At 41.3% G+C, this 22,106-nt stretch overlaps 1 protein-coding gene across 16 annotated transcripts in view; it reads left to right on the forward strand.

Annotated features, from left to right (window-relative positions):
- DYNC1I1 (dynein cytoplasmic 1 intermediate chain 1) overlaps positions 1-22,106 on the forward strand; it is a 221,145-nt gene that overhangs the window by 19,584 nt on the left and 179,455 nt on the right. For 6 of the 16 annotated variants that reach the window (XM_078378716.1, XM_078378719.1, XM_073003216.2 and 3 more), the window contains exon 4: positions 5,786-5,876. In XM_078378716.1, the coding sequence (XP_078234842.1) occupies positions 5,786-5,876 (91 nt within the window). Of the gene's footprint in view, positions 1-5,734; positions 5,877-22,106 lie in introns of all 16 variants that reach the window. The other 10 variants (XM_078378717.1, XM_078378721.1, XM_078378718.1 and 7 more) reach the window with 2 other exon arrangements.

Below are 22,106 nucleotides of genomic sequence, written 5' to 3' on the forward strand. Positions count from 1 at the left end.
GCTTCTTCTAATCGAGAAGCCTTCATTTAGTTCATTAGTGGGCAGCATCCAGAAGCCATTTTCTAGGACCATCCACTCAGAATGAAACTGAAAGTGACCAAAAAGTAATTTCCTTAAATAAAACAAAACACTTTCTGTCCTAAAATTTCCAACAGATTGATTTTTAGTACAGTAAGAGGGGTGGTACACATTATTTGTTTGTTTGTTTGTTTGTTTGTTCATTTGTTCATTCGTTCACATACATACATACATACATACATACATACATACATACATACATACATACATACATACATACATACATACATACATACAGTATATCACAGAAGTGAGTACACCCCCTTACATTTCAGAAATATTTTAGTACAGTATATCTTTTCATGTGACAACACTGGAGAAATGAAACTTGGCTACAATATCAGTGTAGTTCATTACCATGAGGTAATGAACCTCAGATAATTCATTACCATGAGGTGACATGTGGAACTTCCAGTGACCAGTCTGAGAGAGTGACTCTTGTGACCTCTTGTGACACTAACGGGTCTCATGATACCAGGGAGGGAAAATGGCTACTTGGGCCCAATTTGGACATTGTCACTTAGGGGTGTACTCACTTTTGTTGCCAGCGGTTTATACATTAATGGCTGTGTGTTGCGTTATTTTGAGGGGACAGCACATTTACACTGTTATACAAGCTGTATACTCGCTGGTTTACATTGTAGCCAAGTGTCATTTCTTCAGTGTTGTCACATGAAAAGATATACTAAAACATTTATGAAATGTGAGGGGGTGTACTCACTTCTGTGATATATACTGTACATAATACATAAATCTTTTCCTTAAAAAGGACCCAAGGTGTGTTACATCATTAGAGGACAATATTTAAAGCTGAAAACAGTAAGTGTACAAATACTAAAAAGGATCAAACAAATACCACAATAAAAATTGGTAAACAAAAGCAGCACCGAAAAACACATTTGGCAAAGCCATCGATTTAGAAACTCTACTCAGGCATCCACACAAGGAAAGCTTGCCTGAAGAGAAGGGTTTGCCTGCTTATGGAAGGACAGCAAAAAGTGTGGCCAGCCTGGCCTCCTGTGGGTAGGGGTTTGAAAGTCAGGGAGCAGCACCAGCGAAGGCCCTCTGCTATGTACCCACCTGTGAAGCTGGTTACCTTAAGTGCTCCTAATGACCTTAACAGCCGGTCAAGCTCATAAAAGGAGAGGTGGCCCTAGCTTGAAACCAAGCAATTTGGGCTTTATAAGTTAGAATTAGCACCTTGAATTGTGCCTGGAAACAGATTTTTTTTAAAAAAAATTCATCTCCTAGGTGAAGTTAAATAAGGAATTGTTTACCCATGGGCCACATGATTTTCACCCATCAGCTAGTGGCAAAAGGTCACTGTGAAGTGAAAGTTGACTCTTTACAGTCAGAGGGCTTCATAATCTTGGTGCTGTCACAGCAAAGACCCTTTCCCTTGTTCCTACCAGGCCCACATCATCTACAGTGGGATGCACAGAATGGTATTTCCAAGTCAATGCCTTGGTTGTGCTGAACCTTATAACAGGAGGATATCTTTAAACTGTGCTGGCCTTAAAATGAGAGATGAGATGCGAATTCCAAAAGCTGTCTCGTTTAGACCATAGATGCAATTCTGCTTGGTTGGGCAGCAGATCGTAGTGACTTCTAAGGCAATGGTTCCAAGCCTCTGCTCTCCAGAATTCCTGGCCAGCACAGCTAGTGATGAAGGCTTCCGAGAATTTTAGTCCAACAATACTTGGGAGCCCAAGATTGGGAACCACTACTCTAAAGTAAAGCAGCAAAGATAAAGCAGAGTCATACTGTCTGATTTAAAATCTTGTTGGATCAACATGTTTAATTGCACCATATCCCATTCCCTGTCATGTGCCAGATCTGTTACCTTTAAGTGCTGGTTTTATGGCCTGAGAGGACTCTCTCATCATCACAATGTGTGTCTTGAGAGTTTTGCTGTGATGTTGATGCTGCCAGCCTCTGCCAACTTGTCCTCTCTCACCTTTTTGTGGTGATCTCATTAGGCCACATGACATGGTATACCAAAAACTGGGTATCCCAACATCTTATTTTTACTGTGGTGCTGCCATGGGAAGCTGTGAGTTTGTTTAGAGCAATGGACCTGTGGAGGGGTGTTTAATCTTCCTCTCTCCTGGGAATCCTTCTGTAGTTCAACACTCAGCTCAAATAATGTCACCCTTCTTGGAGGAAAGATATAAGTGTCTATATACTTCTGAACACAGGCTGGCAGTAACTTTGGCAGTAATGAATTAGGTTGAGAAAATGATTTCGGTAGGACAACACATCCTTTCTCTAGCTCTGATTAAATATGGAGCTATAAAGTAAGAGTAACTTCTGTGATCATGTAATCATCTACTAGATAATGATCTGATCCAGAGCTTGGTAAAATTATCTTCTTAGATACCATGTCTCAGAACTCCTTAGCCAGCATGCTCGTGCTAGCTGGGGGTGGCTAGGTCCAAAAAGTGACGTTTTGAAGTCATGTTCTCATTAACAAAGCCTGTAAAACATGTAGTTTGTAACTGAGACCAGAAGGTGGAGGAATCGCATTAAAAATATCCATTCAGATACCAGTTGGGTTTTTCAGATGGCCATTAGGTCTGGCACCAAGAGTGAACACCATTGGACATCTGCTGAGGTCCAGATCCCAGTGGAGAGGTCATTGCTAATCCCTGTAGCTGCCCTATTATGTTGCTTTGCATTCTTGATATTATTGCCTGTTAACTTGACCTCTTGGAGAAGGAGTGGAAGAAGAAGCCCTTCCTTTTCCTTTTTGGATGGTGGGTGAACAGGCAGCAACAAGGCATGAAAGAAGAGCTTGGCCATTTTGAAGCATCTTGTCCCCCCCCACCCCACCCCATATCTGGTGTCAATACGGATGGCATGATAAATAGCTTGAAGGTGCTCCTGATTCTATAAGCTATGATGCTTGATGATTCCAGAAGAGGTAGCTATGTTAGCATATTTGCTAGCATATCAGGCAAAAGCAAAATAAAAAAAATTAAAGAAGACAAAAATGTTGTGGCATCTTAAATACATATTTTAATGTGAGCTTTTGTGGACAAGTTCACTTCCTCAGATATAAGAGTGAGGTAAAGGTTCCCCTTGACATTTAGTCCAGTCATGTCCGACTCTAGGGAGTGGTGCTCATCCCCGTTTCCAAGCCGTAGAGCCAGTGTTTGTCCGTAGACAGTTTCTGTGGTCACGTGGCCAGTGCGACTAGACATGGAATGCTGTTACCTTCCCAGTGTGGTGGTACCTATTTATCTACTCGCATTTTTGCATTTTGCATGCTTTCAAACCGCTAGGTTGGTGGGAGCTGGGACATGCGACAGGAGCTCACTCCGTTGCGTGGATTCAATCTTACGACTGCTGGTTTTCCAACCTTGCAGTACAGAGGCTTCTGTGGTTTAACCCACAGTGCCACCACTGTGAGACTACATAGCAAATAAGGCATAAATGTATAAATATTTGTCATGTAGTCCCACTCTTATGTCTGAGGAGGTGGACATGTCCATGAAGGCTCACATTAAAATATAGGGCTTTAAGGTGCCAGAACATTTTTGTCTTCTTTATATTTGTTTGTTTTTGGTGGTTCCAGAGTCATCAAAGTGGTACACCCACTCCTTGTTTTAGGCTAAACTTTACAGATCCTGCTTTGGTTTCTGAACCTGCTTTGGAGTTGGGGTTTGGCACAATTGGTGACTAGAGATGGAGGTATTCGTATACAAATATCTGCGCGCAGCTGGAGTTGATGAGGATCCAACCCCTGGGGCGAGACCATCCACTCACATGCCTGGTGGCAGCGGTGGCCCCTCTCTTCTTCCAATCACTCCAGAGCCCCACTTGGCTGGCTGCTCAGCAGCCTTGCATGGAGAACCGTCCTCCCTCCCTCTGCCAGGAGTGGCTAGCTGACTGGGAAGAGAACGGCACACTGGGAGCGATTGGAAGGATGAGTGGGGCTGGCGACAGCAGTCGATGTGTGTGTGGACACGTCCCTGGTTAACTCCACCTGCATGGGGATATTTGTATTCGTATACAAATATAAATACCCCCAACTCTATTGGTAACCCTTCTAAAATTTGTATTAAAGTCCAAAGGAAATTCACCATCTCTGTTTACATTGGAATGATCACTCTCCTACTGAGATAATTTAAATCAAAGAAGCAGAACAAATGCATTATGAGTACATCTTCCACCATGTCACACCTGTATCTTGGCCAAAGGACTGTCATGGAAAATGAATGCCTTTTCCATTCACAGCTAATTTTAATGACAGTTACTAGTGGGAGGTGTTGGATCAATATATGAGATATATTGATTAAACCATCCAATCTCCTTTGACTTGTAGATCCAGATTGAGCATGTGTGAGCAAACTAGCTAATATTTTCTCATTTACACTAGGGTGGTCCAGGAAATCACATTCTTTCAATTAAAGTGTTGAAGTTATGATTCAAGCTATGCATAAACTAGCTTAAATAGGTCTGTTCACTTTGCATAAATGATCATTCAGCCTGCTATTCAGAGCCTCATTGAAAGGTTCTGCTGAACAAAGGGAGAATAACTTCACAAAGCTTCTAGTGCAATGCTTCCCAATGTTGGGTTCCCAGATGTTCTTGGACTCAAAATCACATAACTAGCTGTGCTGGCCAGGATTTCTGGGAGTTGCAGTACAAAAACATCTGGGGACCCAAAGCTGAGAAGTCCTGTTCTAGCAGAATCACTGGGGCTCATTCTGTGTTAAAAGAGAGAGGGAGCGAGAAGAAGAAGAAGAAGAAAGAAAGAAAGAAAGAAAGAAAGAAAGAAAGAAAGAAAGAAAGAAAGAAAGAAATCATTACCTGTCCCTCCATCAGTAAAGTGCAATGGAGAGGCAATAACTTCAGGATATATTTAGAAGCATTTGGATGATTAGATAATCAATGACACTGACTTCATGTTTCATTGTAGGCATTTAGCTAAGAACTGCCGGACAGATTTCCCTCCACAAAAATACCATTCCTTCCCTTCTCCAGTTTAGCTAACAAGGATCAAAGCAGCAGGCCATGTAGTACAATAGTGACCAATAGTATAGTAATTCCAAATCCCAAACAAACTGTTATCTCCTGAAATAATCTTCAGAGAAAGTAAAATTTCCCTCCTTCTCTGAACTTGGAAAGGTTACTTTTTGAGTTATATCTTTCAGAAGCCCCAGACTGGGGGAAAGCTTCTGGAAATTGAAGTTTAAAACAGTCACCTTTCTACTTCCACTTTAAATTTTGGTTTGGCTTACCAATTTGATTGCTGTTCTCAGAAGATAAATCAGTGTAATACTACTTCTAAATAGCTTTTACACTTGTTCTTTGTCACTACCTTTCTTTTAAGTTCCAGAGTCCTTCTCACCTATTAGAATAGGCTTCGAGCTTCAAAAACGCAATTAGTAGAAGAAAAATCAAAATGTTAAGCTTTACTGTGAAGCTTTCTTTTACTCTGAGTATGGGTCTCATCATGACTCACTTCCAGGCCAATCTAAAATTCATTTTGATTTTAATCTGCTAAAATACATAGAATTCACTTGACTTTCTTTTTCTTTCTTTCCTCCTTCTTTTGCTTTTATCATTTCCAACTCTCTTCCTGGTTGTTCAACTCTCTTTATCATTTGGTTCCTTGCTTATGATTTTTTCTGACACTGCTCTTCATCAGTGCAGTCGCTGCATGTTTTAACATGGGATACCTGTTATTTTCATTATTTAGTCCCAACCCCTATGTCTCCCTCTCCGAAATCAGTGAGCACTCCCAGTGAAGCCGGAAGCCAAGATTCAGGAGACTTGGGACCTGTTGGAAGGTAAGTTGATGTGTTTTCTGTGTTATTATTTATGCCTTATCTGCCATGTCATGGTTTAAAGGTAATGAACAGAAATGCTGTTGGAGAATGATTTGTGGTCTTGTCAGTGTGCTCAGGTACAAATCTGACCATTCCCCCCCAGCATAGCCAATTGGCTGCATCAGAAACATATACAAGCTAGTGCAGTACTTTGGTGACATTTTCTTTTAACTAGTCCAACTAAATTAATTCCTGCATGTTTATTCATTTAAACATTCATTGTTTATTATCATTTATTTAATTTATATTCCACATTTATATTACTCTTATAGCACCCAAGGCAGCTTAGAATAGAAGTTTAAAAAAATAGATAACAGCTTTATATAGGTTAATATATTACAGTATTAAAACACTAGTAAATAAATTATCACATTAAAGGAAAAAAGCAAATTAACATTTTAAAAATACTTTATTGTTATGTGCTGTCAAGTTGGAACCAACATATAGCAACTAGAGTTGGGATATTGATTTCACCACTGCCACCGGCTCCACAGCAGCTTCCTATCGCGCTGTTCTCCACAATGGATTAGCCACTGTCCGACCTAGCAGAGAGGCTTGTCATCCCGCCTCCTGCCAGGACTGGGTAATCGATTGTGGACAACGGTGTGATACGAAGGCACCGCAGAGCCGGTGGCAGCAGCAAAATAGTGGACAGTCTAGCCCCAGGGGGCCAGACCCCCATTATTTCCACCTGTGTGGGGATATTCATATATGAATACCCCCATCTCTAATAGCAACCCTAATAGGGCTTTCAAGCGAGAGATTTAAGGAGTGGTTTTACCAATTACACACCCACCCAGTAAGTTTCCATGGCTGAGTGGGGAATTGAACCCAGGCCTCCTGACTTCTAGTCCATCGCTCTATACACTACATCACACTGGGTATCTTAAAATACATACATAAACACAAAGCAAACACAACATTCACCTTTCTTATCAGTGATCAGACAGCTGTCTAAATAAACATGTGTCTACCTGCCAGCAGAAAGGCAAGAGGAAGGAGATCAACCCGGCCTCCTTCAGAAGGCAGTTCCATAACTTGGGAAGAGCTACTAAGAAGGCCTCTTTCATGTCCTCATGAAATGGGCCTGTGAAGACTGGGACAGAAGGAGATGTCTCTCCCAAAGATCTTATTTATTTACGATTTATTTATTTTATTCATACCCTGCCATTCTCTGGAAACTGTGACTCAAGGTACCTTGATTAAAAACAGATACAGATAAATACAAAAGTTGTTATAATATAAAGAAAACAATGAAATGAATTGTAATATTAAAGTACCATTGAATGAAAAGCCGTTGAAAAACACACGGATAAAAAACCCTATAGTAGTGATGTCAAAAGCCCCTCTCTAGCTATATCATTTGCACACTTATCGAATAAAATTCAGATTCATCATATTTAAAACAAAGCACTCCCTGGTTTCTGAGTAGACAGAATATAGATTTCAGTCAAAGTTTCCATTTTCCTTGCTGGAAGTCACAGTCTAGATGTTTTCCTTAAAAATCAACACACCCATGATTTTATTAAGCTCCCTAGGGCAGCATTACCACTGGAGCTGGTGGCAGAATATTTTTGATAACAACTATAGCTCTTCCACTTTTATGTAGGATTGGAGGAAACATTGAGTAATGGTATGGAGATTCTAGTGAAAATGTAACATTTCTACAAAAATAATAATAAATCAGCAAGAATGGTTGTGTAAGAAAAAATACCCTGATAGTCAGATACATATAAAAGCAGCTTTTGCTTATCTATTATCTTTCTGGGATTGTATGATCAGAATTACCATCCTGGGGGATAAACAAAGGAATACTCTTGCATTAATGCTGAAGCATAACTGACAGAGACAAATGTAGTTTGCAGTTCTCAGCCTGTAACTGGAGAAGAGTTTTGTCATAGTAGAAGATTTTTTAGATAGAAAAATAGGCATGTTCTTGTATTTGCTAGATTTTCAAATATGAGATAGACAACACATAGATCAAAGGCAGGCACTCCTTAGCCTAATTTCAGAAGAGATAAAGAACAGCAACATATCCCACGCCTAAATATCTGTTGAGAGAAGGGTTGGGCAGAGAAGAAAAATATTTGCAAGTGTGGGCTAGTGGCTAATATTTTCCTTAGCTATGTGCCTAAGAGAGTCGTGGCTAATCAACTTGTATAACTGTGAATCAGAATCCAGTTGCTAGTCTCAACAAGAGTAGATCAATTAAATCAGTTGTTGAGTGTCCAATCTACTTACTGATTCAGTGGGTCTACCAGTTATATTGAAACCTTGGAATAGCTGATATTTTGAATCAGCTGGCTGTCTTGGACCTCTTGATAGTCTTCTGTACCATCAACTACAGTACCCATCTAGAGTAACATTCGGAGTTGGTCTTTGAAGGTAGTACCTGGTAGTGGCTCTGGGTGCCCAAATTAGTTCTGGGAGACCCCAGGACCTCATGCTGTCAAACCACTGGCGTATTCTTTGACTCTATGCTTTAGGGTCAAAGTAGGAAAAACCACTGGGCTAGTCAGGTGTGATCTAAACCAAATCCCTTATGAATACACAGTGGAAGTGAAGAACAGATTTAAGGAACTAGATTTGGTGGACAGAGTGTCTGAAGAACTATGGGTGGAGGCTCGTAACATTGTACAGGAAGCAGCAACAAAAAACATTCCAAAGAAAAGGAAATGCGAGGAAGCAAAGTGGCTGTCCAACAAGGCCTTACAAATAGCAGAGAAGAGAAAGAAAACAAAATGCAAAGGAGATAGGGAAAGTTAAAGAAAACTGAATGCAGACTTCCGAAGAATAACAAGGAGAGAGAAGAGGGCCTTCTTAAATGAACAGTGCAAAGACATAGAGGAAAAGAATAGAAAGGGAAAAACCAGAGATCTGTTCAAGAAAATTGGAGATACAGTATTAAAGGAACCTTTTGTGCAAAGATGGGCATGATAAAGGACAAAAATGGTAGGGACCTCACAGAAGCAGAAGACATCAAGAAGAAGTGGCAAGAATACATAGAGGAATTATACCAGAAAGATCTGGATGGCCTGGACAACCCAGATAGTGTGGTTGCTGACCTTGAGCCAGACATCCTGGAGAGTGAAGTCAAGTGGGCCTTAGAAAGATGGCTAACAACAAGGCCAGTGGAGGTGATGGCATTCCAATTGAAGTATTTAAAATCTTAAAAGATGACGCTGTTAAGGTTCTACAGTCAAAGACCCTGATGGGAAAGTGTGAGGGCAAGAGGAGAAGGGAATGACAGAGGACAAGATGGCTGGACAGTGTCATCAAAGCTACCAACATCGATTTGACCCAACTCTGGGAGGCGGTGGAAGACAAGAGGGCCTGGAGTGCTCTGTTCCATGGGGTCACAAAGAGTCGGAGACGACTTAACAACTAAACAACAACAACAACAACAACAATGCTTTAGGGACCTCCAGGATTTTCTTATCTCATACTTTGTAACTTCTCCATGTCCTTTCTTGTTCTTCTAAGTGAGATCCAGATATACTGTATGTCTCAAGCTATCATCAATACATAGATAAAACCCAGATTTATTTAGTTCAAGTGAACTGGCTGTCTTGAATTAACATGGGTGAGGTAGTGGACTGGTTGAGGACGAATAAACTGAGTGGGTGAGATTTTGGCCTGGTTGAGGGCTAATAAATTGAGTTGGTTCTGGAAGAGTCTGCCCTGACTAAAAGAACCAAATCTCTTGTTCACTAATTGATCTAGCACCAGAGGTTCAAGTGATCTCTGTGGTGATAAGCACTAATCTGTTGGAACAGAATGCCACTGCATGTAGCAGCTGAGTTAGCAACTTAACCCTATTTCTATCAGTGTATGGGGGAATAGTAGCCAGGTAGGTAGCCCAAATGTGTTTTTTTTCTTTTGTGTTTTCTTGATCATCATACTCCTAGGCTCCTTTTTTTTTCTTTTCTCTGATATAATTTCCTACTTATGCTGTTTCTCCGTAGTCAGAAAGGTGAACCTGCAGACATAGAAACTAGCTCTAGAGGCTTCTGTAACCAAGGTTAGAGATATCACCACTTCCACACCATTATCCTGAATGGATTTTGCTAAATAACTATTTTTCCTTTAGCCCTAATATCAGCCTTCAGAGTGATCACTGCTGCTATTGTGTGCCCTCAAATCACTTACAATTTATAGCTATGTTATGAGTTAGTGTCTTCTACAATATTCTGTCTTTAACAGCCCTGCTGAGGTCATATAAATTCAAGGCCATAGCTGCCGTTCTATTCAACTCTGCAATTATGAATCTGATCTTTCTTTGATTTATACATACAATACTCATTGCAATTGATTATTGCAATACAATGGTTATTATGATGATTGCAACAGGAATGATTATTACTCCTATTAAATAGTCACAGATTTTTTTTGCTATGCTATCACACTCTGCAAGGTTAAAAAGTAAATAATCCTAACATTTTCAGTTTGTGCTGATATGCCAACTGTGACCTGTCTTACTTGGATGGAGACCGTCGTTCCCAACCAATCTTCTGTTTCCATTTCTACCATATCTTGTTGAAAACCTTCAATAACGGCACAGTCTCTTTTCAGGCCCAGTTTAAAATGCTGGTTTAAATAACCCTCCAATCACACGCTCCTCTGCAGTACTTCCAGCTTTAAAGTATTTTAAAGTATTGCTGTTGAGAACTTTTAGAAAATTAAATTTTTCATTCTTGTATTAATTATCAATATTAATATTGACTTTATTGCAGATTGTACAGTTGTCCATTAATTTTTTTTGTATTTTGATATGGGAATGTTTATATCCCTGTTGCCATAATTCATTTATAAATATAATCTTAGAACTGCAAAGCTGGAAGGTATCCTGTGGACCAGTGGTCCCCAACCTTGGGACCCCAGATGTTCTTGGACAACAACTCCCAGAAGCCTTCACCACCACCTCTGCTGGCCAGGATTTCTGGGAGTTGAAGTCCAAGAATGTCTGGAGACCCAAGGTTGGGGACCACTGCTGTGGACCACTGGGTCCAAGAAAGATCAGATTTATTATTACAGGGTTGAACAGAGGGTGACATATCAGTACATCTTAGAGATGGACAAGAACTACTGGTTTGGAGTTTTGTGCCTAACAGGTGTTTGGTGCTTCAAAGCCCCACCACTTCCAGCAGGCACCCACTCAGAGGCAGCAGCCTGGCTTCCTTGCCCCACCTGCTCTGGGGGCAGCCTTTGAGCGCCCTTGTAGCAGTGAACACCTGTTCATCTGATAATGAACCAGCATGAACCACTGGTAGAACATGAGCTCTAAATATGTAACAATATGATCATATAGGGAGATAGATTGCAATTTGGACCATTTGTGGAGTAATCTGGTGCAATTTATTTCCTGATGATCATACAATGAATGGGAAAATGCACTGTAGCCAGACTTAGATTCATGCCCAGGCTGGACTTTTTTTGGGTCCAACTATAGGTCTTCTACTTTTTGGGTTTGGGATGAAGTGATTTGCTGACATGACCATCTCCTTCCAAGTCAGGTCACAGCTGGCATATCAGCACAAACTGAAAATATTAGGATTCTTTACTTTTTAACCTTGCAGAGTGTGATAGCATAGCACGTTTGTGACTATTTAATAGGAGCAATAATCATTCCTGTTGCAATCATTGCAACAATGAGTTGCAATGAGTATTGTATTACAACAATCAATTGCAATGAATATTGTATATATAAATCAAAGAAAGATCAGGTTTATAATTGCAAGGTTGGATAGAATGGCAGCTGTGGCCTTGAGTGTATATGACCTCAAACAGGGCTGTTAGAATCTTGTGGAAGTCATTAACTCATAGAGTTGCTTTAAGGGAGATCTTTTGTAATGTGATTGGGTGTGTGCCTTTGTAGCTGTCTGATCACAGTCTAAGCTTATTTTGGAAAGAAATTCCTAGCAGAAAAAAATAGCCACAGTTTCTAGTGTTGTAGATTTTGAGTAGGATGTAATTGCTTAATATCTTTGTGGAATTTTCGTATAACTCACCATTCTCAGCTGTGCTCCTCGTTAAAAAGCAAAGTGTGCTGCTTATATACTGCCCCATAGTGCTTCAAGCACTCTCTGAGCGATTTACAAGGTAATTATGCAGGTTACACATTGCCTCCCCAGCAAGCTGGGTACTCATTTTACCGACTTCGGAAAGATAGAAGGCTGAGTCAACCTTGAGCCAGCTACCTGGGATTGAACCCCAGGTCGTGAGCACAGTTTTGGCTGCAGTACAGAGGTTTAACCACTTGAGGTTAATGTATTAATGTGTCCCAATAAGATAGATAGTTTCAAATATAACAAAAAAGCCCACTGAAATAAATGAAATGGAGTCTTTATGCATTTCTATGATGGATGTCAGTTTTTATAGCTAAATGTAATTGGCTACAGCATGAGTTTGAAATCTGTATTGTTCTTACAATGAACTGGGTTTCCTTAGGCACCCAGGCATTTCAGATGTTGTCCATGGAAAGCAACATATTTTGTTTAGAAATTTGAACCTGTGTGTTTTGTTTGTCATTTAGTGGGACTTAGGTAAGAGTGCATAAATTGTTGGTTTTGAGATGGACAGGCAGCTTGTAACTATCCAGATGTTTTTGTACTATAGCTTGCATCAGCCGTTGCCAGAATTGCCAGTGGTGAAGGATGGAGGGAGTTGCAGTTGAATAACATGGGGAGGCTCACAGGTTGTTCATCCCTGATATCCCTTGGTCTGATGCATGCTTAGTTGAGAATATATCCTATTGGGCATTTGAGGATATTTGAATAGGGCTGGGCTCTAAATCTCTACTCAGAAAGTGGAAATTGGTCTTGGATGCCTTCCAGTTACCAAGTCAGGGACCTCACTGTTAATTAATCTTCTTACATGTGAACCTGTGGCATCATTAAAAATGTTCACATTCTGATCCCTGCAGGATGCATCAAGTTCTCTTCATCAGGTTATTGTTCTCATTAGCAAGTTTTTTTGTACTATGTTTTGGAGAGGAGTGTTGCTTTTGTTGCTTGAGGGTGTTTCTTAGACTGTCTTAGCAACCTGATCCTCATCTCTGTCTAGTATTAATATGTGATGTGCTGCTGCCAACCCAGTGACTCTGCTGTATTCATTAACCTTCTTGTGAAAGCTTTAATTAGTCTGCTTTTCTATGAGAGGTGGCAACATTAAATAGCCCCAAGGAAGCAAGTGGTGTAGCTTACTTAACCCCATTACATACACACAAAGGAATACACTTGGAACAACAAAAGCTATGTAGATTGTGTAGGAAAAACTTGAAAGCCAGAAACTCACAAACGTAAGATTCTTGTTAACAGTTGACAAATATTTCTTCCAGAACCTGCCTCTGTATGCCAGTTGCCCCTTTGGCTCTGTTCTTGATGAGCTACATCCAGAATGTTTGGGTTGTTTTTCCACCCCTCTACATGAGGAAATACTAAAAAACTGAATAGCCCCAGCATTATTTGGACAATAGAATAACATTATGCCAACTTACGCTACTATCTCCTTCCATGGAATTTGTTCAGCTCTAAGATTTCTTCCTTTTTGTGGGGTTTACATGATCTGGATGAGATCAGAGCCTTGTGTAAACTTGACAAGAAGTGATGGCTTTCAACTTGGTGCCTGTCAGCCAATGGTGGATGTCCGCAATGTTGACATCTTTCCTACTCATTATAGTAATTTGACTGTCTCGACATGTCTACTTCTGAACACTTTTGCTGATATAATTTCCAAGAGATAGGTCTAATTTTTCTAAAATCTGTAGGTCTACAGTCTTAGGAGAGAGAGAACAAATTTAATGGTTTAGCTGTTGATGCACTTACAAGGTCAGCGGTCTACCAAGGATGGCCCTGCTGTTAGAGTGACATTAATGTTGAGCTTGCTCTCTCTGGTAGCTCTCTACAACAAATTGGATGATTATTGGAATAATAATGTATATTAATATTTCTTGACTCTAATTATAAGGGGTAGCCCAAATAAATAGCAGTTTCACTGTACTTTAAGGTATGTATTTATTACGTGCACATCCTCAGCTTAATTCTTGATACTGCTTGATGCATCTTAAGCCCCACAATGTACAATACTATCATGCTTGAACTGTCATCTCTTGTTTCTTATAGACATTTCCCCAGTACTACAGAGATATACTATACATACAGTACTTTTGAATTTTTATTACAGTTGTGGCTTGTGAAGATATGAGATTACCATTTTCTGCCATGTCCCTAGCCAGGATAGGATGATGGGAATTGTAGTCTAGCACATCTGGAGGGCAGCAGAGTGGGAAAAGTTACACTCAATAGTGGGGAAATAAGACATGTGTAGACTTGTGGTGTTTCTTTTCAGTACTTTCTGTCAGCTTGCTAGGGTGGAGGAACCAGAAATAATAGATGTCTTCATTTTGGAGAAATCTGAACTTGACTGCTTGAAGCTCACAGTAAGAGAGATTCACAGTTGTGCCTCACTTTGCTATGTTAAAATTTTTAGGGCTGTTCTCAGAGTCCTGTGATTTTTTTAAAATACTACAGCACCTATTTTAAAAACATTTTTGGAATAAAAATCACTAACATCTGATTGTCAGAGCTTTTCACATCTTCTGTAGCTTGCAACTTAACTTGTTTCCTTTTGTGCTGAATCTTTGGAGTAAAGGTGGGCTTTGTTCACAAGCACAGTTGCTCAGTTGGACAAAACTGCTGGAATCACTTCTCTGAAACACCAGCAGTTTTCCAGCTGTTAGCTATAAAAGAGCCAAGGATTTCCATCCTGAACTGACTGCCATCTTATAATTCCTTGGGCATGTTTGAAGAACCTGTTTCAGTGCCTTTGCTTATCCTCAGTATTGATAATGTAATGACAAGAGAATGTTTAGACTTTTTACACATGTCTACAGTGCATTTCCTATGCCTTTGATGACCAATATGCTCTTCCTGTACTTTTGGGGTTAAAGGAGAGATATACCGTCAAAGCCAGAATGTATGAATTCTAACTACACTACTTCCATTTTATAAATTAAGTCCAATTCTTGGTTGTTTACTAACCAGGATTATGCAAGCACTCTCAGCCATTTTGACACCAACTCTGTGAAACAGGTTGTTACCATTCGCAAATAATGCACAATGATAATGAAGCTTGGAAATCACAATACATTCTACACTAGGTGTGGACAACATCTTTGGTCCAGCAGCTGCGCATACCCATTTCTCAGCCAAGGAGGGTTGCATCTGTGACCCTCACCGTGTTTTTATAGATATGTGGATTTTTAAACAAACAGAGCTCCTGGTAATCATTTTAATCTTTTTTTAAAAAATTGTGTAGTAGTAAAACATGGCAGAATTGCCTCCTTCCATATCCCCTCAAAGGCACAAGGAGACTTTCTAAGACTATTCTTTTTAATTAAAAAAAACCATAAAATTAATTTTTGTGGCAGGTGGTGGGGCTGTATTAGAGCCCATGGGATCCTGTGGCCCAAGGGCCTTCATTTGCCCACCCTTGTCTTAGTTCATCCTCTAGGTCAGTGGTCCCCAACCTTGGGCCTCCAGATGTTCTTGGACTACAACTCCCAGAAGCCTTCACCACCACATCTGCTGGCCAGGATTTCTGGGAGTTGAAGTCCAAGAACATCTGGAGGCCCAAGGTTGGGGACCACTGCTCTAGGTCACCGGCTTCCTAGTCCCATTGATGGCTTGCTGATTTGTTTTGGGAAGGGACATGTTTCACTGACAGGGTTCATGCTTTGGTACATGTGCATTGGGGCTTCCTCCTCCCCACTTCATTCTCACATCTACTGTACACTGTGAGCTAGGCCAGACTGTGCGAAGTAACTGGCAATGGATCATCCAGTGAGTTTCATGGATCAATGGAGACTTGAACCTAGTCCAAGCCCATCACTTTATTGGTTGTTGTGGGTTTTTCGGGCTCTTTGGCCATGCTCTGAAGGTCATTCTTCCTGACATTTCACCAGTCTCTGCGGCCGGTATCTTCAGAGGAATGGAGTAGGAACTCTGTCCAGTCCTCTGAAGATGCCAGCAACAGAGACTGGCAAAACGTTAGGAAGAACAACCTTCAAAACACAGCCAAAGAGCCCGAAAAACCCACAACAAGCATTAGATCCCAGCCGTGAAAGCCTTCACAAATACATTGAACACCCATCACTTTAACCACTGTATTACTTTGGCTTTAATATTGAACCAGATGGACTAGTGGTATGACGATGTAATTAGAACTTGGGATAGTTAAAACTTTTTTTTTTAAATACAGCTTCTAGCACAATTCCTGCCATGGCTGGTTTTATATCTCTGGGCACTGATCTATACATGTGGTTCCATACTGCTGTCTTGTTTACCTGCATGTTTTGGGGGCCAATCCAGAGTATTGCTTATGATCTTTAACTCCCTGATTAGATTGGGACCTGGGAACTGCAGGGGCCCCTTCCTCATGTATGAACCTTCCTATCCACTGAGATCACTGTTGGGGCAAAACTTAGGTGGTGACAGGAGGCAAGAGTATCGCCTGGTGCTCGAATGCTCTTCCAGCACCCAGATTCATTAGTGCTACCTGCTCTGATTTTGTTTAGGGCAGAAATAGATGAGATGCCAGTTTTGCATTTGGAAGATAGTATAATGTTAACCCTCCGAAGATACACTTTTTCAAAGCTTCCACGTCAGAACAATCAGCTTATAGGGCTGGCCTTACCCCGAGACTCAACGAAGTGCTTGCCTCAGGCACTGGGGCTCTGGGGGTGGTGAACGTGTCACCATCTTCTGCCTGCTACTCCCTCAGCAGAGTCTGCACTGCTCTAGAGAGCTGCCATGACCGGTAGCTCCCCAAAAACATGATTTTAACTCTGCCCCCCCCATGGTCCTCATCTACTACATCCAGCAAAGAGATGAGAATGCCATCAGAAGAGGAAATATTGAGGACAGCAGAAACAGGGTCAGCTGCACCAGAGGTTGACTTTTTCTCTTGAACAGCTGGCTGTGTGGGGGAAGAGGCTGAGGCAGAGATGGTGACAAAAATGGAGTAGGTTGAGGAGAGAAAAGGGGACCATTAATCTGGTTCTGCTGAAGGGGAAACTGTGCTATCAGTAACACACAACAACAACAAGAACAACAAGAGAACTGCTTTAAAAAGCCTTGGCATTGTCTTCTAGTACTGGTGCCTCAGCTTCTTCTTTGTTTTTGGAGCCAGGAGTTTAAAAGAGGTGGAAAAGCATCTTCTCGTTATTCTGACTCCCAAGTGAATTGTCACCACTTTCTCTCCATCTCTTCCAGCATCCTGTGTGTGTTCATACTAGTTGTATGGAGAGTGGAAGGAAATTGAAGTGTGTAATGGGAGGGGGTGCAGAAGAGGAGTTGCAGTCGCAGAATTTAGTGGTGCAGCATTTTGCTTCCTACCACAGGTGTTGGGAGAGCTCTGGCTACTCTGTTGATTTGCAAAGGGATTCCTATGTTTATCTCTTGATGAGCATTCATGAAGAAAAGACAAGTAATTTGTAACTGATGTTTGAAGGCTGTTCCCTCTTCTAGCTCAGTTGCCAGCTGTCAGGCTCGAGGTAACCTGCTCAGCCAACCATCCACTCTGTCCTTTATATTGTTAAATGCTAGATCTGCCTTAAATAAAGCTCAGGTCATCCACGATCAGATCCTGGATGAGGATGCAAATCAGGCCTCCATCACTGAGACATGGGTGGATGCAGAGGATGGTATGGCTCTCTCTGTAATGCGCCCATCCAGATACAGTGGTGCCTCGTTCCGGATTAACCCTCGCTGTGTGAAAACATTGCTGTACGGATCAAAAAAAGCCATTGGAATGCATTAAACTTAGTTTAATGCGTTCCAATAGCAGCTTTACTCACCGTACAGCGATGTTTCTCCGATGGCTGGCAGCCATTTTTGCGCCCTCCCCTCGCTTAATGAGGGTGCAAAAACGCTGCGCGTGGCCATTTTGGGGGTTCCGGCGGCCATTTTGAAGCCGCCGAACAGCTGATCGGCGGGTCGCAAAGCGAAGGTCGGTAAGCGAACCACTTACTGACCTTCGCTCTGCGATTTTGAGCCATAGGGGCCGTCGGTGTGCGGATTCGTCGTTCTACGGTGCACTCGTTGTGCGAGGCACCACTGTACTCCATCCAACACCAGGGTAGACTGGAGGGGTGGGGAAGGGGAAGTAGCCATTATTTATAAAGACACTTTTGGAGGCTGTCAGGCTTTCCACCTTGGCGATCCCAGGTCTGGAGGCCCTCCACATGTCGGTGGGGACCAGGGAAGGATTTGAGATCGTGCTAGTCTAGCGAGTTCCCAGTGACCCAGCACTCTCCCTTCTGGAGCTGGCTGGCTTTGTCTTGGTGGCACTGTTGAGGTCCCCCAGGCTACTTATACTGGGGAACCAACATCCATAGGGAGGCTCAGGTCACAGGGCCAGTTCTTGAGTCCTTGGAAGCCATGGCCTCCTTGAACATGTTCCACTATGTCAATAGTCCCACCTATGTGGCTGGTCATGTGCAGGACCTGGTGTTTCATAGAATCATAGAAAAGTGAAGTTGGAAGGGGCCTACAACCCCCTGTTCATTGCAAGAATACAATCAAAGGATATCTGCCAGGTGATTATCTAAGTTTTTCTTGAATGACCAATTTGCATTATTTTTGTTTTGTTTTATTATATTGTAAACTTCCCAGAGTGGCCTTGCAGCCAGATGGGCTGTATAAAAGTCAATCAATCAATCAATCAATCAATCAATCAATCAATCAATCAATCAATCAATCAATCAATCAATCAAACAAACAAACAAACAAACAAACAAACAAACTGTAAGCCCTTCTAGGGAAACCAAATTACTTAATTCTTAAGAGATCTCAGCTTCTAAGTGTGAAGCTGGCATTGCATCTGTTTCCGCTCTAAATGTTGAGGCTTAATATCGCCCTTTCTTTTCTCCTAAGTGTTGATAGTGCCTCTCTATTATTGCGTGACTTTGGACCAGTCACATGATCCTGACTTGACCTAACTCACAGGGTTGTTGTGAAGATAAAGGTGAAAAGGAAAGTCATGGATGAGTTCAGTGGAGAAAAGGCAGGATGGAAAAGTAACAAATAAATATACAATAAGTAATCAGCGCTGCAATTTAGGTTTCATCCTGTCATCAGTTTGGGCTGTCATATTTTATGTTATTAATAGGTGCTATAAGGACATCAGGCAAGTTGTTCTGTGCACTGTCCAGCAGAAAGGCTTGATTCATAAGTAGAACACTGTAATCTATTATCACCTTCCTTGTGTAGAGCCCGAGAACAGCCTAAGTGCTAGCTTGAGGTTGAAGCTGGCAAAGACATATCTGACGTTTCAACCCATGCAAATTCTCCAAGGTGACCTCTTCCTCTGGTAACCGTCACTGTTTTTCCCCAGATGAGACTTTAGTTCCCAGGCTCTTTCTTTAATCACACTGTAATGGTATTCTCCCTAATGGAATATTGTTTGTCACTTGGGAAATGTGACAGCTTTTGAAAGAGGATGGAGCAAAGGCATAATGACTGCCTCAAGCAAACTGCATATATATATACCCTCCTAAGTATCACGGGTGTGTAGGTATAAGTGGCCCCATGACACTCATAACATTAGAAGCTGGCACATACTCAGCAAATCACACTTTTCGTTAATGACCTTGGCAGCATTACAGAGGTGATTTTTCACTTTGTTTCCATTTTATATGCAACTTCTGTAACACATTAGGCTTAGTATTTGGCAGCAGGTATTCAACTCTTTATGTGTTCGTTGCTCCAAATTATATAAAAAAGGCTCGGGCAGGTGGGTAGGTTCTGCCCCTTTCAAAGGCTTTACTTTTCTCTTGCTCTGTGCCGCACAGCCATCTTAAAAATCCTGAACAAAATGTAACTGGATGGTTATGCTTTTAATTAAACACACAGAATTTTCTGTGGCAGTTTTACCATAGCCAGCTCTGAGATCCTTTCGTATAAGTATTGCTGTCCTTAAGTATCTTTGAAAATACCATCTGCAATGTTTACTCCTTTCAAGATTGATTCCCCTCCCTCCCAATGTACTGTATCAGTGTGTTGCAAATTATTTTGCTTCTCCTCTTCAACATGGGACTAACAGGAATTTAGCCCATCTGGTATGAGAAGTTGGATCATATTTACAACCTAGTCAATCTGTATGTTTTACAAAAAAGTGGGTTTTACTGTGTTCAGAGTGACTTAATTAAAGGAGAGTACACATAAGACTGCAGCCCTTGTTTGCCATAATTTTGTGACAGATTCCACTGAGAGACTGCAACCCTCAGAATCCTCTAGTGAGGAGTATTCTGGAGGTTGTAGTCCAAAAAAGTAACTTTTTTCCAATTTCTATCAAGTGTAAAGTACACTTGACATCACTTGTGAAAGCTCAGCTAAAAGGAATGACTAGATTCAGTCTTTTCTTCTTTAACATGTTTTATGTTGAAATAAAAATTGAATGGAAGAATCAGTGGGGAAACACTGGAGGAAAACTTTTGGGAATCCTTTAAGATTCTGCGAATGAAACAAGAGTACCGTATTTTTCTATGTATAAGACACTACTTTTTCCTGAAATCATTACACTAAAAATTGAGGTACATCTTATACAGGGAAGTAAGCTGATAACATGGAGAGAACAAAATTGCCTGTATTTTGCCTCTGTAAACAGGCTTCCTTCAGTTACAAGGCTCAGCTTCCTACAGTCAGGAGACTTAGCTTCTTCCAATCACAAGCCTTATGGAACTGACGTCACCTGATGCTGAACAACGCAATTGGAACACACCTTGTTGGAGGTTAAGCCTGTAGGCTCAGTTTCAACAGGGACTCCTAATGTCCGAGTGTTTTGAGCCCAGAGGCTGAATACTCAAAGCTAAGTTTTCTTAGGTTTTGGGTTAGAAAAGTTGGGGAGGGAGTGTCTTATAAATGGGGGCGTCTTATAAATGGAAAAATATGGTAATTGCACAGTAAAAACCTTGTCTTGTCTGGAATGATCCCTGAGAATCTGGTGTTGCTCCCATTTATTTCAACAGGGTTTGTAGACTGCACTTCCTCAATGTACTGTGCTCCACATTCTGGAATGAGAAGAACTCATTTCTGTTAGTTGAAAGTGTTCCTCTTGGGGTCATCCAGGGAAAGTGGTTGGCAGGAGATTTAAAAAAGACAAAAGACAGTTCTTCCTCACACAAAAAAGTAATTATTTTATGAAGTTTGTTGCCACAACTCGTATGGGGAGGACAGTTGGCTCAGAGGGCCTGAATGGCCTAATGGATAAATTCACGGTTGGGGGGGGGACAGGCTAGTATATGGCTTCTGGGTCACAATGACTACATTAAACCTTGTCATTCACAGGTAGTATGTTTAAGGCAGATTCTATCTTTAGGCAACATCTCTATCTCAGTGATCTAGCTGGACTGTAACTCCCAGAGTCCTCCAGGAAGCATTTCTGGGGGTAGATTGTTCCAGAGATGAGGGGCCACTGCCAAGAAGCCCCCCCCTTTTTTGGTTCTTTTTCTCTGGGCCTCTCTCGGCATTAGGCCCCTCAGCTACCCTTCCTGGCTAGAATGAGTGATTTGGGTAGATCTAGGTGGGAGGAGGCATTCCGCTAGATATCGAGGTCCTAAACCATTTAGGGCTTTATCATTAACACTTTGAAATCAACGTGGAAATGAACGGGCAGCCAATGCAAGGCAGCCAGAGTGGGGGAGATATGTTGACGTTTTCTCACTCCAGTGAGAAGTCTGACCTCCGCATTCTGCACCATTTGAAATTATTAACCTATACTTGAAACAAGAGAGAAACTTAGGAAGCCTTATCTAAGAATTTTTGGTTCCTGGTGTTTAGAACTAAATCCAAGATGGAGACACCAAGGATCAGTGCTGTGCTTCCAGAATCCTTCCCCAAATGTGCCTTTGTTAAGTACTCTTCTATGTGTGCATAGTTTGCCATGCATATATGCTGCATGGAGGCTTCTTGCTATACATTTCATGAATGTGGTACTACAAACTAGCAAGCTACTACAACTAGTTTTTGCTTAGAAAGGGATTGTCTCGGGTCGCTTAAGCACATGGGTACACATGTACATAGTCCCAGCATATACAAGAGTTTCCCTCGATTTTACTGTTTTTTTCTGGAGTTTAACACAAAGGAGTGAATTGGCTGTTGCCCACAATTAAAAGTTGTTACTAATTATACTTAG

Source organism: Pogona vitticeps, chromosome 6 (genome assembly GCF_051106095.1).
Source record: "Pogona vitticeps strain Pit_001003342236 chromosome 6, PviZW2.1, whole genome shotgun sequence".
NCBI classification, from domain to species: Eukaryota; Metazoa; Chordata; class Lepidosauria; order Squamata; family Agamidae; genus Pogona; species Pogona vitticeps.